Below are 27,578 nucleotides of genomic sequence, written 5' to 3' on the forward strand. Positions count from 1 at the left end.
GTGAAGCTTTGTTTATTTATGAAATCTCTTGACACTTCTGGGCTATTCTGAAATGAGACACGTGATAGTGAGTTAGCAATAATGCCAAATTGTGTTTAATTATACCATTTCCTCAAGGAAAAGTTCCAAGAGAGTAAAGGTAAAATTAAGCATTAAAATGTTTATTTTTACTACATCAATGTTAACAAGATATTTTAGCTACTCTGAATTCCTGTCCCAAGGATATGTTGTAAGTTGGAAAATCACCTCTGAATATCCAAAACTTAATAGGTTAGTAATAAATGATTCTCTTTCTGTTGACTGAAGCTTTTTCCATATCTGCCAATTTTTAAAGTCAATTGGTGGCTCAGAGGGTAAAAGCCTCTGCCAGCAATGCCGGAGACCCGGGTTCGATCCCTGGGTCAGGAAGATCCCCTGGGGAAGGAAATGGCAACCCACTCCGGTACTCTTGCCTGGAAAATCCCATGGACGGAGGAGCCTGATAGGCTACGGAACTAAGGAGCAGTGGCTGCGCTTTGCTGGAGCACTGAGCTGCGGTGACGCACTGAGCGTGGCCTAGAGGAGCTACCCAGCGCCCGAGGTCAGGGGCGGCCGCCGAGAGGAGCTACTGTGAGTCACAGGTCAGCGGCGGCAGTTGCACTTTGTTGGAGCAGCTGTGAAGAGAGAACCCACATCCAAGGTAAGAGAAACCCAGGTAAGATGGTGGGCACTGAGAGAGGGGGTCAGGGGCAGACAGGCTGAAACTACAGTCATGGACAACTATCCAATCTGATCACATGGACCACAGCCTTGTCTAACTCAATGAAACTAAGCCATGCCGTGTGGGGCCACCCAAGACGGACAGGTCATGGTGGAGAGGTCTGACAGAATGTGGTCCACTGGAGAAGGGAATGGCAAACCACTTCAGTATTCTTGCCTTGAGAACCCCATGAACAGTATGAAAAGGCAAAAAGATAGGACACTGAAAGATGAACTCCCCAGGTCGGTAGGTGCCCAATATGCTACTGGAGATCAGTGGAGAAATAACTCCAGAAAGAATGAAGGGATGGAGCCAAAGCAAAAACAACACCTAGCTGTGAACGGGACTGGTGATAGAAGCAAGATTCGATGCTGTAAAGAGCAGTATTGCATAGGAACCTGGAATGGTAGGTCCATGAATCAGGGCAAATTGGAAGTGGTCAAACAGGAGATGACAAGAGTGAACGTCGACATTCTAGGAATCAGTGAACTGAGATGGATTGGAATGGGTGAATTTAACTCAGATAACCATTATATCTACTACTGTGGGCAGGAATCCCTTAGAAGAAATGGAGTAGCCATCATAGTCAACAAAAGAGTCCGAAATGCAGTACTTGGATGCAATCTCAAAAATGACAGAATGATCTCTGTTCGTTTCCAAGGCAAACCATTCAATATCACAGTAATTCGTCTATGCCTCGACCAGTAACGCCAAAGAAGCTGAAGTTAAACAGTTCTATGAAGACCTACAAGACCTTCTAGAACTAACTTTCAAAAAAGATGTCCTTTTCATTATAGGGGACTGGAATGCAAAAGTAGGAAGTCAAGAAACACCTGGCGTAACAGGCAAGTTTGGCCTTGGAGTACAGAATGAAGCAGGACAAAGGCTAATAGAGTTTTGCCAAGAGAACGCACTGGTCATAGCAAACACCCTCTTCCAACAACATAAGAGAAGACTCTACACATGGACGTCACCAGATGCTCAACACCGAAATCAGATTGATTATATTCTTTGCAGCCAAAGATGGAGAAGCTCTATACAGTCAGCAAAAACAAGACTGGGAGCTGACTGTGGCTCAGATCATGAACTCCTAATAAGGAGGAATTATTATAACTCCTTTAGGAGTTATATAGGAGTTATTATAATAAGCTGCCAAATTCAGACTGAAATTGAAGAAAGTGGAGAAAACCACTAGACCATGACCTAAATCAAATCCCTTATGACTATACAGTAAAAGTGAGAAATAGATTTAAAGGACTAGATCTGATGGACAGAATACCTAATGAATTATGGATGGAGGTTCTTGACATTGTACAGGAGACAGGAATTAAGACCATTCCCAAGAAAAAGAAATGCAAAAAGCAGAATGGCTGTCTCAGGAGGCCTTACAAATAGCTGTGAAAAGATGAGAAGTGAAAAGCAAAAGAGAAAAGGAAAGATACACCCATTTGAATGCAGAGTTCCAAAGAATAGCAAGGAGAGATAAGAAAGCCTTCCTCAGCGAACAATGCAAAGAAATAGAGGAAAACAATAGAATGGGAAAGACTAGAGATCTTTTCAAGCAAATTGGAGATAACAAGGGAACATTTCATGCAAAGATGGGCTTGATAAAGGACAGAAATGGTGGGGACCTAACAGAAGCAGAAGATATTAAGAAGAGGTGGCAAGAATACACAGCAGAACTGTACAAAAAAGATCTTCATGACCCAGATAATCACGATGGTGTGATCACTCACCTAGAGCCAGACATCCTGGAATGTGAAGTCAAGTGGGCCTTAGAAAGCATCACTACAAACAAAGCTAGTGGAGGTGATGGAATTCCAGTTGAGCTATTTCAAATCCTGAAAGATGATGCTGTGAAAGCGCTGCACTCAATATGCCAGCAAATCTGGAAAACTCAGCAGTGGCCACGGGACTGGAAAAGGTCAGTTTTCATTCCAACCCTAAAGAAAGGCAATGCCAAAGAATGCTCAAACTACTGCACAATTTCACTCATCTCACACGCTACTAACGTAACGCTTAAAATTCTCCAAGCCAGGCTTCAGCAATATGTGAACCGTGAACTTCCAGATGTTCAAGCTGATTTTAGAAAAGGCAGAGGAACCAGAGATCAAATTGCCAACATCTGCTGGATCATCGAAAAAGCAAGAGAGTTCCAGAAAAACATCTATTTCTGCTTTATTGACTATGCCACAGCCTTTGACTGTGTGGATCACAATAAACTGTGGAAAATTCTGAAAGAGATGGGAATACCAGACCACCTGACCTGCCTCTTGAGAAACCTGTATGTAGGTCCGGAAGCAACCGTTAGAACTGGACATGGAACAACAGACTGGTTCCAAATAGGAAAAGGAGTATGTCAAGGCTGTATATTGTCACCCTGCTTATTTAACTTATATGCAGAGTACATCATGAGAAACGCTGGGCTGGAAGAAACACAAGCTGGAATCAAGATTGCCGGGAGAAATATCAATAACCTCAGATATGTAGATGACACCACACTCATGGCAGAAAGTGAAGAAGGACTAAAAAGCCTCTTGATGAAGTGAAAGAAGAGAATGAAAAAGTTGGCTTAAAACTCAGCAATCAGAAAACTAAGATCATGGCATCCGGTCCCATCACTTCATGGCAGATGGATGGGGAAACAATGGAAACAGTGGCAGACTTAATTTTTCTGGGCTCCAAAATCACTGCAGATGGTGACTGCAGTCATGAAATTAAAAGACGCTTGCTCCTTGGAAGGAAAGTTATGACCAACCTAGATAGCATATTAAAAAGCAGAGACATTACTTTGCCAACAAAGGTCCATCTAGTCAAAGCTATGGTTTTTCCAGTAGTCATGTATGGATTTGAGAGGTGGACTATAAAGAAAGCTGAGTGCCGAAGAATTGATGCTTTTGAACTGTGGTGTTGGAGAAGACTCTTGAGAGTCCCTTGGACTGCAAGGAGATCCAACCAGTCCATCCTAAAGGAAATCAGGCCTGAATATGCATTGGAAGGACTGATGCTGAAGCTGAAACTCCAATACCTTGCCCACCTGATGTGAAGAATTGACTCACTGGAAAAGACCCTGATGCTGGGAAAGATTGAAGGTGGGAGGAGAAGGGGACGACAGAGGATGAGATGGTTGGAGGGAATCACCGACTCAGTGGACATGAGTTTGAGTAAGCTCTAGGAATTGGTGATGGACAGGGAAGCCTGGCATGCTGCAGTCCATGGGGTCTTAAAGAGTCAGACATGGCTGAGCAACTGAATTGAACTGAACTGAACTGAATACATTTATATTGTTTCTATAAATATATACTAATTATTTTAATTGCAAAGTTTAATTCTTAGAGATTAAATCGATATATACAGGAATAAAACAACTATAAATTTCTGTCTATATATTACTGCAGAATGTTTAATATGCTCATCGGTGGGTTTTAAATTGAGGGCAGAATCTATAGTAACGAAATCTACTGGGACAAGGTCAGAATGAAGGCAAATTATGAAATGGAGACAGCCTTGCTTAATAGATGTGAATATACACAACTGCTATTATTTTCATTTTTTCAAAGGAATATGTTTAAAACAAAATAGACCAGAACAGCTGATTCACCAATTAAAAAAAAAAATCTCCCCTCAAATGACTGTTTTGCTCCTCAATGGCAATTGTTTTTAATAATTTGTCTTTATTTTTTATGGTGTTTGTAACTTTAATATTTGTACTATGCTATAAGATTTGTAACTTTAGAAATTGTCTACTGGCTTTCTGTTTTGATAAATGAATTCTTTTATTTCAAGAATTCATTCTCTCAATTCTTTTATCTGACCTCCTCATGTGAGTGAAAGTCACTCGGTTGTGTCCACCTCTTTGTGACCCCATGTATTATAACCCACCAGACTCCTCTGTCCATGGAATTCTCCAGGCAAGAATACTAAAGTGGGTAGCCATTTCCTTCTCTAGGAGATCTTTCCCACCCAGGGGTTGAACCTGGGTCTCCTTCATTGCAGGCAATTTCTTTACCAGCTGAGCCACCAGAGAAATCCCTTCATACAAACCTTTATTTCTGGTTGTCACAGCCAAGTATCTCTTAAAAAACAAAAATACAACGTTTAATTTTGTATTGGAGTGTAGCCAATTAACAATGTTGTGATGGTTTTAGGTGGACAGCAAAGGGACTCAGCCATGCAAATACATGTATCCATTTGCCTCCAAACTCCTCTCCCATCCAGGCTGCCAAGTAACATTGAGCAGAGTTCCCTGTGCTATACAGTAGTTCCTTATAACCATGTATCTCAAAATTCTCCACTTCCTCCTATTTCTTCTGTCTTCCCTCCCCCTTCTCATCTCACTATCTCTTAATCTCTGTAATTTGATCATTTCCTTTATCCTGCTAATATTTCAACATTATGAATAGTATGCCTATGTACCATAGCCATAATTATTTCATGATTTTACCACTGGTTGATTTTAAGAGTGAATTTTTAAAATGCATTTATTTATCACATTATTATTGCATAATGATTAATTTCAGTGAAGTGACTGCAAATCTTTCTCTGCATCTCCACTAAGCAATTCAAAAGATGACATTCTTAGCATAAATTTCAGATTGAATACTATTACTATGTCTCACTAATTGTTCAGTCATGCCAAATTTATGTTTGCCCCACATTTGAAAAAGGTATTCCTGTATTTGCTTTTGCTCTTGATTGTCTAATTCCAGTTCTTCTTTCCTTATTTTTAAAAATATCATAACCCCCATATTTTGGGGTTGTCATATTGTATATTCTGTGGTGTGTCCTGTTCTCTCACTGTCCTCCTTTCCAGGATTCCTAGTCCTCTGAGCTCATTTTGCACTAGCATTTTGCAAAAACTGTTGCAATAATCAGTCCATAACACGTTACTGCTCTTGGGAGGATTGTGCACTGTTAGCCAGATTCCATTTGTCGGTTTTTAGTCACTGCTTTCTTTTGCTGGCTTGTTATTTTTCAGATAGTACTATGTTTGTGAATCAGTCATTTTGGATATATCTGGTGATGAAGGAGATCTGATTCAGGCTATCAGGATAAAGAATCTTTGGTTGTGAAACACACCCAAAAGTTAATGTGCATCAAGTTTCTGGGACTGGATCAGTGGATCAGAAACTGAGAATATGAAGTTATTCTTATTCAGATTAGATGAAAACCAAATATTTGACATACTTCTCACTGTCAAATTTGTCAAGGGAGCCAGACGTTGGAAATGAGGAACGTATTATGAAGAAATTGATAAGAAAGGGGAAATTTAAAAGGAACTGAAACCTTTGAAATTGAAGAGTAAGTAACTTCTGACTTTTAGATTTCAGAAACTGAAAAAGGTAGTAGGTGTTACAGTATTAAATTAGCATGTTTTCATAGGATAATATTTTTGTCATTGTTATTCTCTGGTTGTTTTAAATGACAACCCCACAGAGAAGTCTTCCATAAATCCTCTATTTAGCATAAGCCTCGTCTCCTTTCTCTGTCACACTTTCTTCTACCCTACTTTATTTCTACTCATAGTATTTTTCACTACCTTATATTACTTATCCATGGATACTACATAAAATATCAATATAAGCTATATAGTTACAAATAAATACATGAAACATAGAATGTAAATTATCTTAAGGAAAAAAATGCTTCTATCAGGTGCTCTGGAATATTGCTTAGCATACAGTGGGTACTCAATCTGTTGAATAAAGGAAAGAATAAATGGATAAATAAGCAAATGTTTCTGAATCCCCAAGGAAAAATATTTCTCAAATTCTTCAAAGTTATATAGGCAGATCTTGTTGTTTAGTCGCTAAGTTGTGCCTGACTCTTTGCAACCCTATGGACAGGAGCTGCTCTGTCCATGGGAATTCCCAGGCACGCTTACTGAAGTGGGTTGCCATTTCCTCCTCCAGGAGATCTTCCTAATCCAGGAATCAAATTCACATCTCCTACTTGGCAGGAGGATTTTTTTACCACTGAGTCACCTGGGAATCGGCAGAACCTACTTATAAAATAAAATACATTACATATGTATTTATGGAGAGAAAGTTTATTATAATATGATTAGACTAGGATGAATATCTTTATCTGAGAGAAGAGATTTGATCCTTTGAAAGTTTAAGAAGTAAACTACTATTCAAGTTTTTGGTCAATTAGAATAGTGAATGAGTTTTTCTCAGGTAGTAGTCTTTGTTCTTATTCAGTTGCTCAGTCGTATCTGACTCTTTGAGACCCCATGGATTGCAGCACACCAGGCTTCCCTATCTTTCACTATCTCCTGGAGTTTGCTCAAACTCATGTCCATTGAGTCAATGATGCCATCCAACCATCTCATCCTCTGTCACCCCCTTTATCTCTTACCCTCAATCTTTCCCAGCATCAGGATCTTTTCCAATGAGTTGAGTCTTCGCATTAGATGGCTAAAGTATTGGAGTTTCAGCTTCAGCATCAGTCCTTCCAATGAATATTCAGGGTTGATTTCCTTTAGGATTGACTGGTTTTATGTCCTTGCTGTCCAAGGGACTGTCAAGAGTCTTCTCTAATATCACAGTCTGAAAGCATTAATTCTTCAGTGCTCAGCCTTCTTTATGGTCCAACTCTCACAGCCATACATGACTACTGGAAAAACCACAGCTTTGACTATACTTGAGGATGTACATTTAGGAGGATGGTGGAAATACCTATTGCTCCAGAGTGAATTCAAGCCAGTGAAAATTCTGGGCTTCAGGGTAAGAGTTTTTGGTCTTTCCCTTTATATCAAGGTTTACATATCAGAACATGGTTTTCATATATACACTTACATATATATGTACATGTGCAAATATTGTCTTTCTCAACAACACATGAAGTATTCCTTAACTTCTACCTTTATAGTGTTTTTATCTACCCCAGATATCATACTCCTTAAACATGTTTTCTGTTAAGAAGAGAGATGCAAAACATCAACTTGGCTTCTGATCTCATTATCTAAATGGTCAAGAATGTCAACTTTTCCTTTTGTCCAATATTTAACTCTTTAATCATTTCTCACGTGTATAAACTGACAACATGATGAGCATGCAAGTGCATAGATCGTTGTCTAATCTCTGCATCGTCTAAACAATGAGATTACTGGCTCAAAGCAAATGTATGTTTTAAGATCTCAGAGAAGCATTATATTCACTTTTGGAAGGATAAGTAGAATAAGAACATCACATGCATTTAGAAAAACAGTTAAAAACTTTAGGTTCATCTGTTCAGTTTTTAATAAATGAAAGAAATGAGACCTAGAGACTTCTCTAATTTACTTAATATTAAATAAAACACTAAAGCTCATGCTACCTACATATTCCCTCCCCATCCCTGTCTCCACCCCAACTCCTGGTGGAGTTTCTCCCCTCTATCATGAAGAAAAATTTACTGTATTCATAACTGATTGCAATGAGTTCTGAGTATTTCTTATTGGATCTGAACCTTTCTGTTTTTAAAAAATGTTTCAAACTCTATAGGTTAAAGCAATTTCCTTTTTCCTTGAGTCAATTTTCAGAACACTTTTCTAAATTTACTCCTTACGGTTCTTTTTTTCTTTCTTCTTTTAAATTCTGTGGAAGGTATCTTCTGTTTATTGCACAATGCTCCACTCTTTCTTGAAAGTAAATAAAAAGGAGGACGGGGTACAATATTTAGTGTAGTTCATTGTAGTTCTTTAATCTGCAATCCACAAAAAATCAAGTAAAAATGGAAGGAAAAAATTTTGGTTAGAATTAACTCACCTGTGGTTTTCTGGGAGTCAGCAATGGGTTATGTACTTCATGCAATTCTAACAGAGTTCTCACAAACACATGCTTTCTAAGAACTGATTACACATGCAGAAATAAATACATGTTTATTTGTATTTGCATAGGGTAGTGTTGAGTCTGGAGATCCAGATGTTTTCCCCTCTAGTTGAAAAATAAAAGATTGTTTATATGTAAAACCCACATTTTTCTCTTAGTCATTTCTTCAATTTGGTGTTTTAGTGGAGGAAGTTAGAAAAAGTGAGATAAGAGGGTTGTACAGAGGTGAGAATAGTGCAGTTATGAAATTCTCAGTGGACTAGTTCTGTTTTCTGACACCACTTCTTTTGCTTGGTCTTTACAAAGATAGATCAGTCAACTCAGTCCCTGCCTGCACAGATCATCTGAGAGTGGCTTCTGTGAGTTCAAGGTGATACACACGGTACACTGGGTGACTGAACTGTACTTTGTTCAGTAATGTCTGAAGAAGTGACCTATGCAACTCTCAAATTTTCAAATCCTAAGACAAAGGAACCCCAGGAAAACCACAATCTCAAGAGAACAGGTAAGATTCTCCTTGAGGATCAAAGAGACCAGGGATGAGGTTATTCAGCTATACTGGTGGGTTCTCCTGTCTTCAACTCAAGGCTGTTAGTCCCTTCTGAGATTTAAATTCTGGAGAACTAGTCCATAGGTCAGTCGCTATGCCAGAGCCTAGTTATGTCTATCTTATAAAGTTTGAAAGATCATCAATGGGGCTTCCTGATGGCTCAATGGTAGAGAATCAGTCTGCCAGTGCAGGAGACTCAGGAGACATGGGTTTAATCTCTGCATCAGAAAGATCCCCTGGAGAAGGAAATGGCAACCCACTCCACTGTTCTTCCCTGGGAAATCCCAAGGACAGAGGAGCCTGCTGGGCTATTGTCCATGGGGTCGCATAAGTGTCAGACTTGGTTTAATGAATAAACAACGACGACAACAAAGTTCATCATAGTATGTGAAAAAAGACTGTGGTCTAAACCTCTGGAAATTCAGATTGCTGTTGCCACCAAAGTAACATTTCTTATATTTTTTTAGACATTTTAGGATGATTTTACATACAGGCTATTAGAGGAAGAAAAAGATAGCAATAGTGTGAACATAGCTATCTGGTATTTTTATTTAATTGCTAGAAGATAAGAAATAAGTATATGCTATGAGTTTCATAGGATCATGGGACACCCAGTCAGTGATTATGCATTAAACATTTCTTTCTTTCTGAGAAGGAGTAAGGCTGAAGGCTCCTTATCTCAGCATAATTGAATTGCAGTCTTCTTTATCCAGCAATTTAATTCCCAGACAGTTAATAACAATGAAGCAGTAGGAAGATATTTTTTTGAAACATGAAAGTCGTATTCACTGAAATTTCTTTATTGCTAGGAGATATTTTATATTTAACTAATGAAGTAAAAGCCCTCAATGTGAACAAATCTCTGATTAGAAGCATCAGGTTAGTGGATCATGATTTAGGGACTAGTTTCCCCGCAAAGAGTCATTTTCTCTGTCTCTATCACATCTAATGAAAGAACTGCATGTATTTGGGAAAAATATTACATCTTCATTATACAACTAACACCATAGACCACTGACTCAAGGTATCTATAAAATTGGAGATGCAATTTATGTTCTTCTGTGCTGTGCCAAGTTGCTTCAGTCGTGTCTGACTCTTTGCAACCCTATGGACTGTAGTGTGCCAGGCTCCTCTGTTCATGGGATTTTGCAGGCAAGAGAACTGGAGAGGGTTGCCATGCCCTCCTTCAAGGGATCTTCCCAACCCAGGGGTTGAACCCACTTCTCTTATGTCTCTGCATTGGCAGGTGGGTATTTTACCACTAGTGCCACCTGGGAAGCCCTCATGTTCTGCTACATATTTTCTAATGTGTATTTCCTTAGGTAACAATTTTACCCTTTTCTACATATCTGAGTAAGCAGAGGATGAGATGCTTGGATGGCATCACTGACTCAATGGACATGAGTTTGTGTAAGCTCTAGGAGCTGGTGATGGACAGGGAAGCCTGGCATGCTGCAGTCCATGGGGTCGCAAAGAGTCAGACATGACTGAGTGACTGAACTGTTTCAGTTTTATTTTTATAAAAGTTCAGATCATGTTTGTCTATTGGAAATATCTATCATCAGAATCAGAATCAAGCCAGGAGCACAGGATTACCTGGATAATTAGAAGGCAAAAAAGATTATAGAGAAAAGAATGATTTTTAAAAACATTGCCACTGTTTTTCTTTCCTGAAAAAGATAACTGTGAAACTCCTGACTTGGAGCTGGGCAGTGAAGCTGAAAGTGGAGCAGGGAGCATCAAGGGCACAGCTGAGGCGACTGAGAGCAGAGCTGTGAGAGGTGAGATCTACTGGAGCAAGGAGAAAAGTGAGAAGGACCTCGTGGGAGATGTTGCAGGCAGCAGAAAAAATAAAGATTTCCTTCGAAAATAAAAGATATTTTCTGTAGAGATCGTGGAAGAAAGGGAACTCTACTAACTGTGGGTGGGAATGTAAATTGATGCAGCCACTATGGAAAATGGTATGGCAGTTCCTTAAAAACTAAAAATAGGGCTACCATATGATCCAGCAATCCCACTCCTGGACATGTATCTGGAGAAAACCGTAATTCGAAAAGATACATGTAACCCCAATGTTCATAGCAATATTTACAATAGTCAAGACATATTAGCAACCTAAATGCCTACTGAAAGATAAATACAGAAAGAAAATATGAGATATATGTATATATATATATAATGGAATACTACTAAGCCATAAAAAGAATAATGTATTGCCATTTGCAGCGAAATGGATGGACCTAGAGATTATAATACTAAGTGAAGTTAAGTCAGACAAAGACATATGCCATATGATATCACCTATACGTGGAATCTGAAAAGTGATGCATAAGGAACTTAGTTACAAAACAGAAACAGACTCACAGCCATGGAAAACAAACTCATGGCTACCAAAGGGGAAAGGGAGAAAAAATAAATTTGGAACTTATGAGTGACATATGTACACTACTATATATAAAATAGATAACCAACAAACACTACTGTATAGCACAGGGAATTATACTCAATATCTTGTAATAACTTATAATGGAAAAGAATCTTAATATCTATATACATGCATATATATACATGTGTATATACACACGTATATATATAACCAGAAACTGACACAGCATTGTAAATCAAATATACTTCAACAAAAAATAAAATAAAAGACAGAAATTTTTTGAGAAAAGAAGGAAGACAAACCAAAGGTGATAAACTCATGACCTTTGATTATGGAGAATCAGCTCTTTTTAATTACTTTCTCCACCCATCCCCCCCGAGTATTTGTGTACTTTTCTGAGTCTTTCCAACTTTTATAATATTAAACCTCATTGACTTTTTCCCTCCCATTTCTCATCATTTTACCTTTTGTTGTATTTCATGGATGATTTTCTTAAATTATCTTTTTCCATTAAAAATGTTTCTGGTATTATTTTATTTTCAATGAACTTCTGCTATTGTTTTCTAAAGGCTCTTTCTATGGCATCCTATTCTTATATGTGGATGCAAAACTGTATCTTACTTCTGTGATGGTTTTAAAAATTGTACTTTCAAATCAACTACTGGTATAATTTAAATACAAAATAATATGCCCACTTAAGCATATGGTTGACCGTACTTAAAAAATATATACCCATACAACCAACCAAAATTAGGAGTTACAATATTTCTGTCACTACGAGAAGACAACTTGTGTGCCTCCATCTTATCCTCACCACCAATCTTAGTTTTAGCCCCAGATAATCAGAATGCTTTACTTTCTGTCATTCTATTCTGTTAAGTCTAGAGGTTTTATGTGGTAGCAGCAGTGTAGTTGCTCAGTTGTGTCTGAGTCTTTGCGACCCCATGGACTCTAGCCTTCCAGGCTCCTCTATCCATGGGATTCTCTAGGCAAGAATACTGGAGTGGATTGCCATTTCTTTCTCCAGGGGATCTTCCCAACCCTAGGGATTGAACCTGGTCTCCCACATTGCAGGCAAATTCTTTACCATCTGAGCCACCAGGGAAGAGTTTTTATATAAATAGTTTCAAATAATATGCAATGATTGACTGTGACTTCTTCTACGACTGGCTTCTTCCAGTAAACATAATGTTTTTGAGATTCATCTGTGTTCCATGCTTTGCAGTGAATTTCTTTCCATGGCTGAACGGTATTCCAATGTGTGACTACACCATCCCATGTCAGCTCATTTATCTGTAGATGAACATTTCAGTTGCTTCCAGTTTGGAGCTAGTATGAATAAAGCTGATAGATACACAAGTCTTTGTAGAGACCTATTTTTAGAAATTTTTGAAAGAAAATAACTAAGAGTAGAAGCCTGGGTTGGATGGCATATGTTTACAGTGTAAGAAACTGACAAAATTGTTTTCTACATTTATATACCTCCATCAGCCTTATAAGTTCTTCCCTGGTGGCTCAAATGGTAAAGAATCTGCATGCAATGAGGAAGACATGGGTTTAATCCCTAGGTTAGGAAGATCCCCTGGAGAAGGAAATGGCAACCCACTCCTGTATTCTTGCCTGGAGAATTCCATGGACAGAGGAACCTAGAGAGTCCACGGGATCGCAAAGAGTCGGATGTGACTGAATGATTAACACAGTCATATGAGAGTCTGTTTATTTACAGAGTTTTTGAACTGTTCTCATTGCATTATTTCTGCTTCCCCTAAATTCTTGTTGTCTGTGTTTTCTGTTTCTTCAGCCTTATATTGGCTGCCTTCTTCAAATATCAGATGATCCTTGGTTGCTTATACTCACTTAAGTGTGTGGTACTAAACTGATTTAATGAGGGCTTGTGTAGGAGAGATGGGCTTGCTAAATGGTAGCATTCATCAGTCAATTCAGTTCATTTGCTCAGTCATGTGTGACTCTTTGTGACCCTATGGACTTCAGCATGCCATACTTCCCTGTACATCACCAACTCTGGAACTTGCTCAAATTCATGTCCATTGAGTCAGTGATGCCATCCAACCATCTCATCCTCTGTCGTCCCCTTCTTCTCCTGCCTTCAATCTTTCCCAGCATCAGGGTCTTTTCCAGTGAGTCAGTTCTTCACATCAAGTGGCCAAAGTATTGGAGTTTCAGCATCAGTTCTTCCAATGAATATTCAAGACTGATTTCCTTAGGATTGACTGGTTGGATCTCCTTTCAGCAAGAGTCTTCTCCAACACCACAGTTCAAAAGCATCAGATCTTCAGTGCTCAGCTTTCTTTATAGTCCAACTCTCACATCCATGCCTAACTACTGGAAAAACCATAGCTTTGACTAGATGGACCTTTGTCAGCAAAGTAATGTCTCTGCTTTTTAATATGCTGTCTAGGTGGTCATAGCTTTTCTTCCAAGGAGCAAGCATCTTTTAATTTCATGGCTGCAGTCATCATATACAGTGATTTTGGAGCCCAAGAAATAAAGTCTATCATTGATTCCATTGTTTCCCCATTTATTTGCCACAAGGTGATGAACTGAAGTAGCATTCCTGAGCTGGAGCAATTCACTGAGAAACCTTATTTTTGATATTTGAATTTTTCCCCCCTTCTTAAGCCAGTTGACTCTTCTGGAGTTGAATGAATCCTCCAGTGCTCTGCTCTGGGCATTCTTCTGTTATAATGGGTAAGAGAGGGTAACTGTTGTACAAAGTGGAGAGAAAAATACGTAGGAGGGAATACCTATATCTTACATCTTGTATCTTACCTGATCTTACATCAACTTTCAGGCATTTTTTCAGTTTTCAGACTCACCCATACCGCCACTTGGAAAGATAAAATAGCAGGTATCACTGATTCATGGAGCCTTTGGGGTTCTTACGTGACAGTCAGCTCACTTCTGTTTACTCACTACTGACTTTGCTTCACTTTCTAAGTGCCTACAAAGTTAGTAATAGCTTTTGTATCTGTTACCTACCTTCCCAAAGGCCATTTCTGTGGTTTCCTTTCTTTGTTATTATGAATTGATATGTCTTCTTTAACTACTTTCTATATTTTATTGGAGTTTTAAGAGAAAACCAAGGTAAAGGGATGATGCATCTATAACTGTTCATTTCAGACTGATTTAATTAGCATTTCAATCAGCTCAAATGTACTTTCATTCTGCCTTTTTTCCCCATTTCCTACTGGCAAATACCTAAGCCCATGAAAGGAGCTATTGTTAGGGCTAGCAACCAGGCAGGGGGATTGACGATATGTACTCCAAACTCTTATGGGGTGCCAATGAAGAAAAGATTTGTGTACCACTGCCCTCATTAAGAGCCTGAAGATTCACAGATGAAAGGCTTAGGTTCAGGTCTCTCTGGTGCCTAGGAAGGATTCAGTCTCTTGAGATTTATTAGACTCCATAGAAAAAAGATGGTGCCAACTTTCTCGTGTGGTCCTGGGAGGACTTGTTTATCTTTTTGCCCTCTGAGGATTAGTGTGGAAACTAAATAAGAATGCAGAAAAGATCCTCTATAATCCTAAATCATAGAAAGCCTCAGACTTTGCATCTGAGAAGACAATGGACCAGGTTTCTTCTTTTATGGGGTATAAAATGAAGAACTTGTTTTCTGGCATTCACTGGCACTTAGTGAAAGAAACACCTGTGCATTCCATCACACATAGATTTGAAGCCTCTCAAAGTACTCAAAGTGACTTCCCTGGTGGCTCAGATGGTAAATCGTCTGCCTGCAATGCGGAAGACCCGGGTTCAATCCCTGGGTGGGGAAGATCCCCTGGAGAAGGGAATGGCAACCCACTCCAGTACTCTTGCCTGAAAAATCCCATGGACAGAGGAGCCTGGTAGGCTACAGTCTGTGGGGTTGCAAAGAGTCAGACACAATTGAGTAACTTCACATACATAAAGTACTCAAAAGCTTGGTATCAAATCTTAAAAATCAGTAAAGCCAAGAGAAAACAAATAAAAGTTACTAATTAAAAGTCCAACAAGCAGCTCCTAGTAAAACAGAATCCCTACAAGAGAAGGATAATCAAATGAATTTATGATATTAAATTATGGCACTAAAATTTTTCAATTTGAAAAAACATGACTTTCATAGAAAGAATGAATGATTATTAAGGCCCAGTTGCAGGTCCTAGAAGATCATACAGAAAAAATAAAATAGACATGAAAGTCATGATGGACTTGGATAATAAAACCAAGTAATCTAAAATATAAATAATAAGATTCCATAAACAATAAAAAGAACAAATATAAACAAGGAAGTAATTAAAGTAACTAGTTACTATTTAGTATTGAGTAGATATGGAAAGAAAATATCTGCCATTCATTTATCCTAAAATCAGAAAAGATACAATTTATCCATTTTAGCAAAATTAAAAAGTCATCATATACTCTATCTGAGATATACTCAAGAAAATTTTCAGTCCCATGATTAATTAATTATAGTTTAAGGGGACATTTAGAGGTGTGTAAAAAAGCAATAGCTGATAATGGCACGACTATGAAAATTGCAATAATAAAAGTGCTAAACAATCTTTCAATGAAACAGATATACTGTAAGAGAAAGTTTATCATAGTCTAGAATCATTTTTAATAAATTTTCACAGTATAACCTAGAGTTAGGGAGAGAAGCAGCGAGGGAATGAAACCATTATAAAAGTTTGGGTTGGAGAGTGGATTTTTCTACTAACACCTTAAATAGATCACTTGAAAAAATCAATCATCAGAGACAGGATTAGCAATTATATTAAATAGCATATTTCAAAACTATCCTGGACTCAGCCCAGAGCTCTGTGATGAACTAGAGCGGGGAGGGGGGCTGGAAGTGAAGTTTAAGAGGGAGAGGATATATGTATACTCATGACTGATTCACGTTGTTGTATAGCAGAAACCATCACAACATTGTAAAGCAGCTATATTCCAATTAAAAATTCAAAAAATTAAAAATAAAAGCAAACAAAAAACTAGCCTGGAAAACATAAGGAAGAACACTCAGCAGGTGGTTAACATTAATTACTTGGAGATAGGAAGCTAGATCAATGAGAAAAAAACTAAGAAGTTAGTAAGGAAAAACTACTGCTAAAATATAAGTGAGAGTGTTCATAAAATATCCAGAATATGTCATACAATCACATTTATATAAAATCCTGTGTTTTACTGTCAGATGTGAATGTACAGGTGTATTTATGTTGGCTGAATATAAATGAGGTCTCATTGACTTTGCAAGCAATTTTTAAAATTAAACGTTAGAATAGAGGTCTGATACCATCATGTATAGAGGAGCAGGAATTGGAGGGAATTAAGGAAAGAGGAAGTAACATAAAATGCTTGACTTCATGTCATTCTCCTCACAGGATACAGCGCTCCATCAAAGGTGTGGTACCCTATTGCTTTTGTTTCACTATTGTTGAACGTGATGGTGTTGGCTGGACTGGGAGCCCTGGGCTTAATGCGTAAGTGTTCACTTTTCTCTGAGGCTGTCCCTTACTTTTCTTAGGCATATCGCAAATGAATCCAAATCCTAAGACATAGCCATATGAAACTTCCAGGTAAACAGACGAAAACAGGTTTCATTTCTGTATGACCACGTAACACTAGTCATTCTTTTTAGGCTATTTTAATATCAGATTCCTTCAGTGCAACCAATGCTGAAGAGGGTAATGTAAAGCCTATGTTTCTAAAAGTTAAAAAATCAATGCAACAGAAATATTACTAATTTTTACCCGGAGGGTTTTCATGAGGATTTCATTTATTAGAAATAAATTCTTCATTTTCATGACATTTTTGAAGCCTCTCTTCTCAAGCCTGGATGACATTGGGAAATGCTATTCCCTTTCCCTTCCCTCCGTCAAGAGTGGGTACAAAGGCATTCTAAGGAAATAGAGGATGATTACGGTAATAATTGTTAGCATTTCTTGAGTGTCCATTCTTTGTGATTGTTTCTCATTTAGTTCTCATAAAACTTAAAGTTTCTATTAAGATTAAGGGCTGGCAAGTAAACTAGTATTAGTCTTGTAGGAAATATGGGTTTTGTTTAATAATCCACAAAATGGAGATGTTATGTTGTTTGAATCTTCTGATATTCTTAGATACATGATTTCTATTTTCTGGAATGCTTATTTTTTTTAATTCTGAGGCTAGTGTTTACTAATTCTATATCCATAAAATATGGTTATTTCTTTCCAAGAAACTCAAAATTACAACACGTAACCTCACCAATGTATTCTGGTGACTCCTGATCTCAAAAGTGTGGTTTTCATTTTTAAAAACTAACTATTGAATTACAGTCTTTTATTTTGAAATCTCTGCATCACATAGACACTTTTTGTTCTGTATTTTTAAACTTTTTTGGGCATTTCCTTATATAAGAACTAGTACTCTCTTGAGTAACATCCAACATTATTGTTTCAAATAAAAGTGAAAAGTGAGTGAAGTCGCTCAGTCGTGTCCAACTCTTTGCGACCCCATGGACTGTACAGGCTCCTTCATCCATGGAATTTTCCAGGCAATGATACTGGAGTGGGTTGCCATTTCCTTCTCCAGGGGATCTTCCCGACCCAGGGATCGAACCCGGGTCTCCCGCACTGCAGGCAGACTCTTCACCATCTACATACTGGTTAATAGATATCTGTCCAGGGTCCTATTTCAAATAAATGTTAATCTTAAAAGTATGTAAAGTTGATATTCTACTCTTGTGTAGCTATCATTTTAAAAATGTGCTTTCTATTAAATTTTTAAATAACTGCTGTGTTAGTAGTATAATTTATTGGAAGATTCTATGTGAAAGTTATTAATCTCCTGATATGAATTACAGATTACTACAAGCTCATTTTTAACAACAAGACAGCTTATGATGTACAACTGAATGTAACAGAACGTGTGGAAACAACCACGTTACCCACGGATATGCCTACAACTGTCTCAGGTGAGTACATCATTTTAATATGTTAGAATACACACTGAAGTGTTGAATAACTTTACTTCCAAGTACTTTGAAGAGTTAAAGCAGAAGGAAAGTAAAAGTGAAAGGTCTTTCTGTTTCAGAGTTATCAGTAACATAGTTTTCCCCAATTTTCTCTCTTCTTTTTCATTGTGTTCAAAGTCCTGAAATATTTACAAAATTAAAGAAAAACCATAAAAATATAGTAAACATGTATGGATTCTTCTATTAAATAAACATTTTCATCTTTCTATACTCAGTTTCTTTATATGTTTAATTATTTTTTTTTCAAATGAATCTCCTTCTCTCTCCTTAGACTAGGTTTTCTTAAATCCCTTCTTTTTTCCTTCTTTAGCACTGATATTTACACATTTTAATGGAGTTTAGCTGTGATGGTGTTTAGCTGGGTATGTGGGAGATAAATATTCTGTATTCTCATATGTCTGAAATAAGTCTTTAACTTGGCTAGCTATAAATTTCATGGCTAAAAATTCACTTTTTAGAGAATATTGAGGGAGTTAATTCATTGTCTCTGGAAAACAATGTTGTTAATAAGTCTGTCCCCAGTATAATTTTCATTCTATAAAAACGACCCAACTTTAGCTGCTGGAGTCCTGACATTTTGGGTTTTCCTTGGATATGAGTATTTTGGAAGAACTAATGCTGAAGCTCCAATACTTTGACCACCTGATATGAAGAGCTGACTCATTGGAAAAGATTCTTTTGTTGGGAAAGATTGGTGGCAAAAGGAGGAAAGGGCTGCAGAGGATGAGCTGGTTAGATAGCATCACTGACTCAGTGGACATGAATTTGAACAAACTCCAGGAGATAGTGAAGGACAAGGGAGCCTGGTGTGCTGCAGTCTTCTCAATCTGAAAGTTTAAGACTTTCAAATTTAGGGAATATATGTTCTATTCCTTATAGTTTATTTTTTACTTCACTTCATTTCCTCTGTTCTCTCCATGACTTCTCTCTTTCAGATGTTCAAGTTTACAGATTGTCATCTTTCCTTTGTATTTTCTGTTTATTTTAGCATTAGATTCTGGAATATTTCTTAAATTTTATTTTTTAATCTATTGATTATTTTTTGGGTTTCATATTTTTGAATGATTCTTAAGAGTTTTATTTTTGTAGCATCCTATTCTTACCTTATGTATATGCTATCTTTTGGAGACATCTGAGTAAATTGCTTAGAGATACATTTTAAAATATCAGTCTGTTTTTTTGAAGTCATTTTGAGGAGGAAGGCAGTTTTTTCTTTTCTTTTTCTTTAATCATGAGAATTCTCTTTCGTGTGCTGGTGCTCCTATATACCCTAGGATTTTTGCTTCTCTGTTGATACTCAAGAAAGGAAGTGATGGCTTGTGTGGATTTCCTCTATTGTTATTTTAAAGAGGATAAAAAATAAAGAAGATAGTTTTTCCATTAGATCTCTCTAGAAGTGAGAACTCTATCTGAATACTTTTTTTGGCCCTCTACTTTATTTTTAAAAATTTTTATTGTAGTATAATTGCTTTACAGCATTGCTTTACAGTGTCTGCTGTACAACAAAGTGAATCAGCTATATTTATACATATATTTTAAGGGTGGAAGACCAGGGAGGAGTGATGAACAGGTCACTTGCCTGTTCAAATTAAGTTGGATATAAAGTATATGTCAACAATGATAGTAGAAACCAAAGCCTTGCCAGATAGCTCATTCAATATTTTTACTATGTCCTTTCCTCTCCTGAAAATTCTATAAATGTCACTGATTTTCTTCCTCCCTCTCTTAACTTCTTATCTTCTTTCATCACAAAAAATGCACCGTGCACTATATATCAAGCACCTGGGAAACCTAGAGAATATAAAATTTTTTTGGTAAAACAGTTACAACAATTTCTCATCTTGAGTGTGACAGGAGAAGCAGACAAGTAAACAGAAAAATTATAATTCAGTGTAATAAGTGTTCATAAACATGAACACATAGTGCAAGAAACCATATAGTTGGAGGAAACAGTTCAGACTGAACGGGGTACAATACTTAATGCAGGGACTGGATGCATGTTTCCATAAAAGTAATGAGATTGCAAGGCGTTCTCAAGAAAAATTCAAGATTTTCAAGATAAATGGATGACAGGAAACGAAGTGGATTAAGAGGTAAAACTGGAGTGCCATGAGGGTTCCTATAAATAATGGAAAGAAGTTGGATTTCAACCTGAAATCTATTTGAATCATTTAGAGAAGAGTCTTATAAAAATATCACTGAAAACATTGAGGTGGTAAATAGCAGAATAGATACGGACTAAGGTCTTCCTTTTTTTTTTTTGCAGCAAACAAAACATTCTGAAGTTTTCTCTGAGTGCTTTGACTAATCCCTTCATTACTTTCTCCCTCTATAGCCATGATTTTTCTTCAATTTTCAGATTGCTCCAGATCCAAATCTTGTTTCATCTCAGACTGTGTTCTTTTCCTTCTCTCATATTTTAAGCAATCATCTCTTTCAAAATATAACTCCTGTTAATCATTTGAATGTATAATGCGAATATTTAGAAATTCTGATGTATATGCTAATTTGTACTATATCTGTGCATACCTGTCATGCATATATGTGTATGTATCATATCTTTATAGACCTTCTTTATTCATACCCAGGACTTCACTTATGTTCAGAGATATGGATACAGCATGGAAGTAACTGCTATAACTTTCCTACCAAAATAATTTGTAATATGTGCGACAACGACTGTGAGAAGAATCACTCCTCTCTGTTGAATACAGATGATGGGGAAAATAGGAATAGAACCAAGGTTTGTGCTATGATTTGTGGTATGCCTGCAGCTATTTCTTAGTATTGTTAAAGAACAGGTAAGGAGAATTGGGTAAGAACATTAATCCTTGGCCATTCCTGATAAAGGGCTTTCATGCCCTTCACTTTTGCTTTCTCCATCTGAGTGGAGACATTGGAAAGTTCCTATATCAAAGGTTCAGAAAGCAAGGATCTACAGTGATTAGAGTTGCTGGTTCATATGGTAAGCTATGGAAGTCTATTTCTTTGTTATTTCTTGTTCCCTGTGATTTCTGTTTTTTTGTTTTTTAGAGTCAGGAAGGAGAGGACAATTATTTATTTCCAACTGTGAGGTATACTTTAAATAATCTCTGCTACAGATTAAATTACAGGATTCTCTTCCCCCTTAGAATTGTTGTCCACTGATAAAAAGTCATCCTCTGGACTGTAAGCCACTTGGTACAATCATGTAAATTATCTATCTTATCCTCACATATTACAACCCTACTTGATCTTACTTAAGTTAAAATACAGAAAAATCAGATCAAGTTATGCTCATGATTATTTTGCTGTTGTTGTTTTTCTCAATATTTGACTGTAGCAAAAATACCAAACAGTGAATTTGACTAGGGTAGTAGTCAATAAATGAATTTTACATCTAACTTTACATTTAAATGAATCATATAATATTTGTTTTTCTGTGACTGCTTATTTCACTCAGCATAATGTCCTCAAGGCTCATCCATGTTGTAGTACGTGTCAGACCTCAAAGAGGATAGTTAGAGACCACTTGAAATCTGAATGAGGATGAAGTATGAAAACAAAGCTTAAACTCCAGATTTTCTCTTAAGAATCTTGGAAGTTAATGCAAGATAAAATACCTTTTATATCTCAAGAGAAAATTCATGATGCCAGGAAAAGTTTTAAAGACATTATGACTTAGCTCAGCATAGGACCCAGTGAGGAGGGAAAAATTAAGAGTGGGATAGACTACTGTTGAGTGAAAATTATATAAATCTTAATTATGTTGAATTGGTTCACGATACTTTTCAGGTCTACTATATCCTTCTACTTTTCTTCATATTCATTCTATTAATTTTTGAGAGTTTGATATTGAAACTCCAACTGAAAATCTTAATTTATCTACTTAAAAAATAATTGTATTTTTTTAATTTCCAAAAATTTTCAGGATTCTTTTTTTAATTAATTTATTTTAATTGGAAAATAATTACTTAACAATATTTTGATTTTTTTTGCCATACATCAGTGTGAATCGGCCACAGGTATACATGTGACCCCCCAATCCTGAACCCCACTCCCTCCTCCCTCCCCACCCTATGCCTCTGGGTTGTCCCAGAGCACTGGCTTTGGGTGCCCTGCTTCATGCATCAAACTCACACTGGTTATCTATTTTACATATGGTAATGTACATGTTTTTTTTTTTTAAGTAATAATTGTAATATATAGTGGAACTAAGGGCTTCCCTGGTAGCTCAGTTGGTAAAGAATCTGCCTGCCAATGCAGCAGGTGCAAGAGACATGGGTTCTCTCCTTGGGTGGGGAAGATCCCCTGAAGGAGGAAATGGCAACCCACTCCAGTATTCTTGTCTGGATGAGAGGAGCCTGGCGGGGTGCAGTCCATGAGCTTGTAAAGGATCCAACACAATTGAGTGCACACACATGCACACACATAGTGGAACTATATGTAACTTTGTTCTATATTTTCCAAGTCTCATGTGAATGTGTTATCATACTTTCATAACTTAAAAAAAGAGAGAGAGAAAAAAGAGTACATAAAGACAGGTAAATTGGAAAAGAACTGGGAGGTCACATGGGAAAGGTGAGTGTTGAATGAATATGAACATACTCCATGGTGAATACAGAAAATTAGAACCTTTGCAGATGTCTACTTGGTGGGTAATCTGATGACTTGTTTTTACCTATCACCTGCTAACTGTTAAGAGTGTAGTAATGGACACTTGAGAAGAATAGAGAAGGTCTTCAAATCCCACTGAGGTAAGGGGACAATGAACAAAGGAGCAGTGACATGAATGTTGAATGGAATTTTGATGACATGAACTTGTTTCTGTTGCACTTGATTTAGCTCCCAGCCACTCAAAGTAACTGATGTTTTCTTTGTTTATAGATGCTCATTAGATGTCATCCATTATATATCTTCCAGACGCTTCTGAATTCTGTTCCCAACAACACAAATCAGACAGCAAGGAATGTTTCAGATAGTTCCATTTTGACTTGTGAGTTAACCTGTTTCTTCCTTTTTTTGCCAATAATAAAGGAATATCTGGTGTGCTAATTTTGTTGATGTTTCTCTGACAGTTACCCTCCATACATGGTCAAAGATGTATGAAGGGAAGGAAAGACATCCTGGAAGCTTTTCTCTGTAACTTAGGCAATTCTTTTTTTGCAAAAAAAAAAAAAAAAAAAAAAAATCTACTCTTTACAGAAATTCCTTGGAATTGAGATCACTGGGGGAAGAAATTCAGAAACATTGCTATACTTCCCTGCCCTTATTTCACATGACTGCTTCATGCTTTCCTAGGACACTAAGGAATGGAAACAAGGTATAAGGACAAAGTCAAATCAGGGTCAAGGATATCATCCAGTGCAATAAAAAATAAATTATCTCCTTGGAGCCAAGAAATTCTGCTTTGTTTCTAGTACTTTACATTGTTAAAGTAAATAATATGAGCTTATATACTTTACTAAAGGAAGATTATGACAATATTTTAGTGAGCTATAATCCAGACGACTGTATGATTTATTGGTCGTATGATTGATTTATTGACCATATGATTTTGAGAGTGAAATGAGGCACTATCGATAATTATACCAAGATAATTATACCAATTGTACCAGGCATAAATCAATAGTGTTCTGGGAAAGCCAAGGTTACTCAGTGACCTCTTGGGTAAAATTGGTAACAGACACATATATCCTCTCTTTTTTTGGATTCCCTTCCCATTTACTTCTTCACAGAGCACTGAGTAGAGTTCCCAGTGCTATATAGTAGGTTCTCATTAATTATCTGTTTTATACATAGTATTGGGACTGAATAATCAATCCCAATATCCAAATACAGTAGAAATTAACACATCATTGTAAAACAATTATGCTATGCTAAGTCGCTTCAGTTGTATCTGTCTCTATGATCCTATGGACTGTAGCCCACCAGACTCCTCAGTCCATGGGATTCTCTAGGCAAGAATACTGGAGTGGGTTGCCATTCCCTTCTCCAGGGGATCTTTCTGACCCAGCGATCAAACCCATGTCTCTTATGTCTTCTGCATTGGCAAGAGGGTTCTTTACCACTAGCGCCACCTGGGAAGCCCTGTGGAGCAATTATACTTCAATGAAAAATAATTTTTAAAATTCTAGCAGCAGGTGATAATAAAAAATAAAAAATGATAATAGATAGACCAGAGGTAGTTTTGAGTCCAAGAAAGTTGAAGGCACTAGAGAATTCTAACAATAGTATAAAGAATCACCAGAGCTACTGTCACTTTCTTCTCTCTTAACTAAAATGATTTAACAAGAAAAGAATAAGTTTTGGAAGTAAGAGTTTATATTTATGAGGTAATTGTTTTTCAAGATAAAGCACAGGACTCATTTTCATTTATCTTTTTGTTCCAGGTTTGGTACCTCCATAAGTATTTCAAGTGCCAAAACAGTGAAGCATGCAGTATTCAATGGAAATTTAATAATTGGAAAATCTAGTGACCCTAGTGGTTATTGTACCTGTGAAAACAATGTAGATGTACCAGATTCTCAATCTTATGTAAGTGCAAGCACTTATAATAGTTTAGGACATAGAAATGACTGTGTAAGCTGAAACTATGCAAAAACAATCTCAGAAATAAATGGTGTAAATTTGATTGGTTTGTGGCCTTTAAAACTTTTTGTAAAAACATTAAAAACTCGTCTTCAGTTGATTATAATTATACAGGAAAAGTTTGTTAAAAGTAAAGTTGATATTATCTGGTCCAAATTTAATTTGAAATATTAGAAACATTGAGAATTAAAGTGGTTTATTTTGTTTATCAAGAGTGGTATAAACAGGGCTACAACTTGTTGCAATATACCTTATTACACAGATGGAACATCTTTTCTATACTGAAGAAATTGTTATAATCCTTTCTAAGTTGGGATAAGCTTTTATTGTTTTATCCTTTCTGTGCTCAAAGACAGGAAATACTTCCAACAGTTCCTTTAATTGTGAAGGTTTTTTTTTTTTTTTCCTGGCATCACTTTCTTTAGACAGTGTCAGCATCATTTTCTTCATTGCAACTACTTTTGTCAATCAATTTTCTTCACTAAATTCCTCTGACTGCATATTGAGACTCTCTAAAATGATGGTAGAGTCAATATTCCCACAGTGAGTGATTTCTTTCATAACTGTATTTAGATTATTACTTGTACAATGTGGTAAAAGTTCCTGTCATGCTATAAACAAGTTATTCACTCTTTCTGACAGGATATTTGAGTATTTTTAACTAGATGCTTTATGTCAGATTTCTAAAACTCAGCTAGAGAGTTTTTGATTGCATTGTGATTGTGTTATCAATAGTCTGTCCAAATGTCCATCAAACATAAAAGATCTTAAAAGATGAGATAATTCCTTGACCCCTTGACTGGATAAATGATGCTGCATTTAATGATAAACAGCAATTTTTCACAAGTTCACTCAAGCCCCTAAGAGAACTGGCATGACCTAGAGCATTGTCTGAGTAGAAGTGCTTTAAAACCTATTTTGCTGACAATATCTCAAAAACATGGAAACAAGGTGAAAAAGGAACAGTACGCATTACTATCTATATCTGAACTGAATAAGAGATTCTCAGTGACCAACCCTGGAGAAATTTTTTTTAAGGTGACAAGATTGACCATAATGAGTATCTGTTATTTACATAGCAGCAAAGTTTGTACTTCATGTGATTACTCAGAGTTAATACACTCTGGTAAATGAAAACTGAATCCTGTAGGTGGGAGGCTGATGTTTAGGTGAATCATAATCTCTGAAATTTGCACTTGTGAGAATCATGTAAAATAATTTCTGATAGCTTTCAAAGTTCAAATAAATTAAAACAAACATCTGAGGTGTGCTCCATTTTATGATAATATCATTCTTTTTCTCCAGATTATTACATATATTTATCAACAGGAAATCTGTGAAGGATTCTCAAGACAACAAAGCTGATACTTAAGGCATAAGTGATCTAGCACTAATCCTCTCTTTTATGTTAAAATATCCTTGGTGGTGGTGGTTTAGTCACTAAGTCGTGTCCGACTCTTGTGACCCCACGGACTATAGCCAGACATGCTCCTTTTTCCATGGGATTCTCAGGCAAGAATACTGGATTGTGTTGCTATTTCCTTCTCAAGAGGATCATTCTGATCCAGGGTCGAAACAGGATCTCCTGCATTACAGGCAGAATCTTTACTGACTGAGGTACAGGGAAGCCCTAGACTAAAATATCCTTAGTCATTCATTAAAGCTAAGAAGTAATCAGGCCAAAACAGGAGAAAACAGGAGCTCAGACAACTAATTTAATCATTATGCCCATTTTTTCTGAGAAGATGCTTGCATTTTCACACAAATTTGAACTTTTATTTAGACAGATCCTGGGTTGTGGAGGTCTTCCTTGATGGTTCAGTCAGTAAAGAGTCTGCCTGCAACCTGGGAGACCCAGGTTGAATTCCTGGGTTGGAAGGATTCCCCGGAGGAGGAAATGGCAACCCACTCCAGTTTTCTTGCCTGGAGAATCCCATCGACAGAGGAGCCTCATGGGCTACAGTCCATGGGATTGCAGAGAGTCAAACATGACTGAGGGACTAACACTACACTGGGTCTTGGAGAAATGGAAGTTAGAACAAAGTCATCTCCATACTATGAGCTCAGTTCAGTCACTCAGTCATGTCTCTCTCTTTGCGACCCATGGACTGCAGCATGCCAGGCTTTCTTGCCCATCACCAACTCCTGGAGCTTGCTCAAACTTATGTCCATCTCTAGTCGGTGATGCCATCCAACCATCTTATCCTCTGTCGTCCCCTTCTCCTCCCGCCCCCAATCCTACCCAGCATTAGGGTCTTTTCCAATGAGTCAACCTTTCGCATGAGGTGCCCAAAGTATTGGAGTTTCAGCTTCAGCATCAGTCCTTCCAATGAATATTCAGGACTGATCTCTTTTGGGATGGACTGGTTGGATCTCCTTGCAGTCCAAGGGACTCTCAAGAGTCTTCTCCAACACCACAGTTCAAAAGCATCAATTCTTTGACACTCAGCTTTCTTCACCATCCAACTCTCACATCCATACTTGACTACTGGAAAAACCATAGC

General features: G+C 37.2%; 1 protein-coding gene across 2 annotated transcripts; it reads left to right on the forward strand.

Annotated features, from left to right (window-relative positions):
- The first annotated feature begins 8,789 nt into the window (after positions 1-8,789).
- On the forward strand, positions 8,790-26,333 carry LOC145545303 (uncharacterized). 2 transcript variants are annotated; one of them, XM_081589434.1, is made up of 7 exons: positions 8,790-9,058; positions 10,783-10,884; positions 16,874-16,972; positions 18,334-18,444; positions 21,093-21,247; positions 23,371-23,479; positions 24,876-26,333. In XM_081589434.1, the coding sequence occupies exons 1-7, from the start codon at positions 8,971-8,973 to the stop codon at positions 24,890-24,892; spliced, it is 681 nt and encodes a 226-aa protein (XP_081445560.1). In that variant the 5' UTR covers positions 8,790-8,970; the 3' UTR covers positions 24,893-26,333. The 2 variants fall into 2 exon arrangements, with proteins under 2 accessions (XP_081445560.1, XP_081445561.1); XM_081589435.1 differs by having other exon boundaries at positions 23,407-23,479.
- The last annotated feature ends 1,245 nt before the right edge of the window (positions 26,334-27,578 follow it).

The sequence above is a fragment of the Giraffa tippelskirchi genome, chromosome 4, assembly GCF_054371585.1.
Source record: "Giraffa tippelskirchi isolate mGirTip1 chromosome 4, T2T-mGirTip1v1.2.pri, whole genome shotgun sequence".
NCBI classification, from domain to species: domain Eukaryota; kingdom Metazoa; phylum Chordata; class Mammalia; order Artiodactyla; family Giraffidae; genus Giraffa; species Giraffa tippelskirchi.

Bases quoted from the DNA above. Each gene is read 5' to 3' on its own strand.
- LOC145545303 (XM_081589434.1), top strand. From the start codon at position 8,971: ATGTCTGAAGAAGTGACCTATGCAACTCTCAAATTTTCAAATCCTAAG. The intron at 10,885-16,873 runs GTGAGATCTACT...TTCTCCTCACAG, and splicing joins TGAGAGCAGAGCTGTGAGAG to GATACAGCGCTCCATCAAAG. The intron at 18,445-21,092 runs GTGAGTACATCA...ATTCATACCCAG, and splicing joins TATGCCTACAACTGTCTCAG to GACTTCACTTATGTTCAGAG.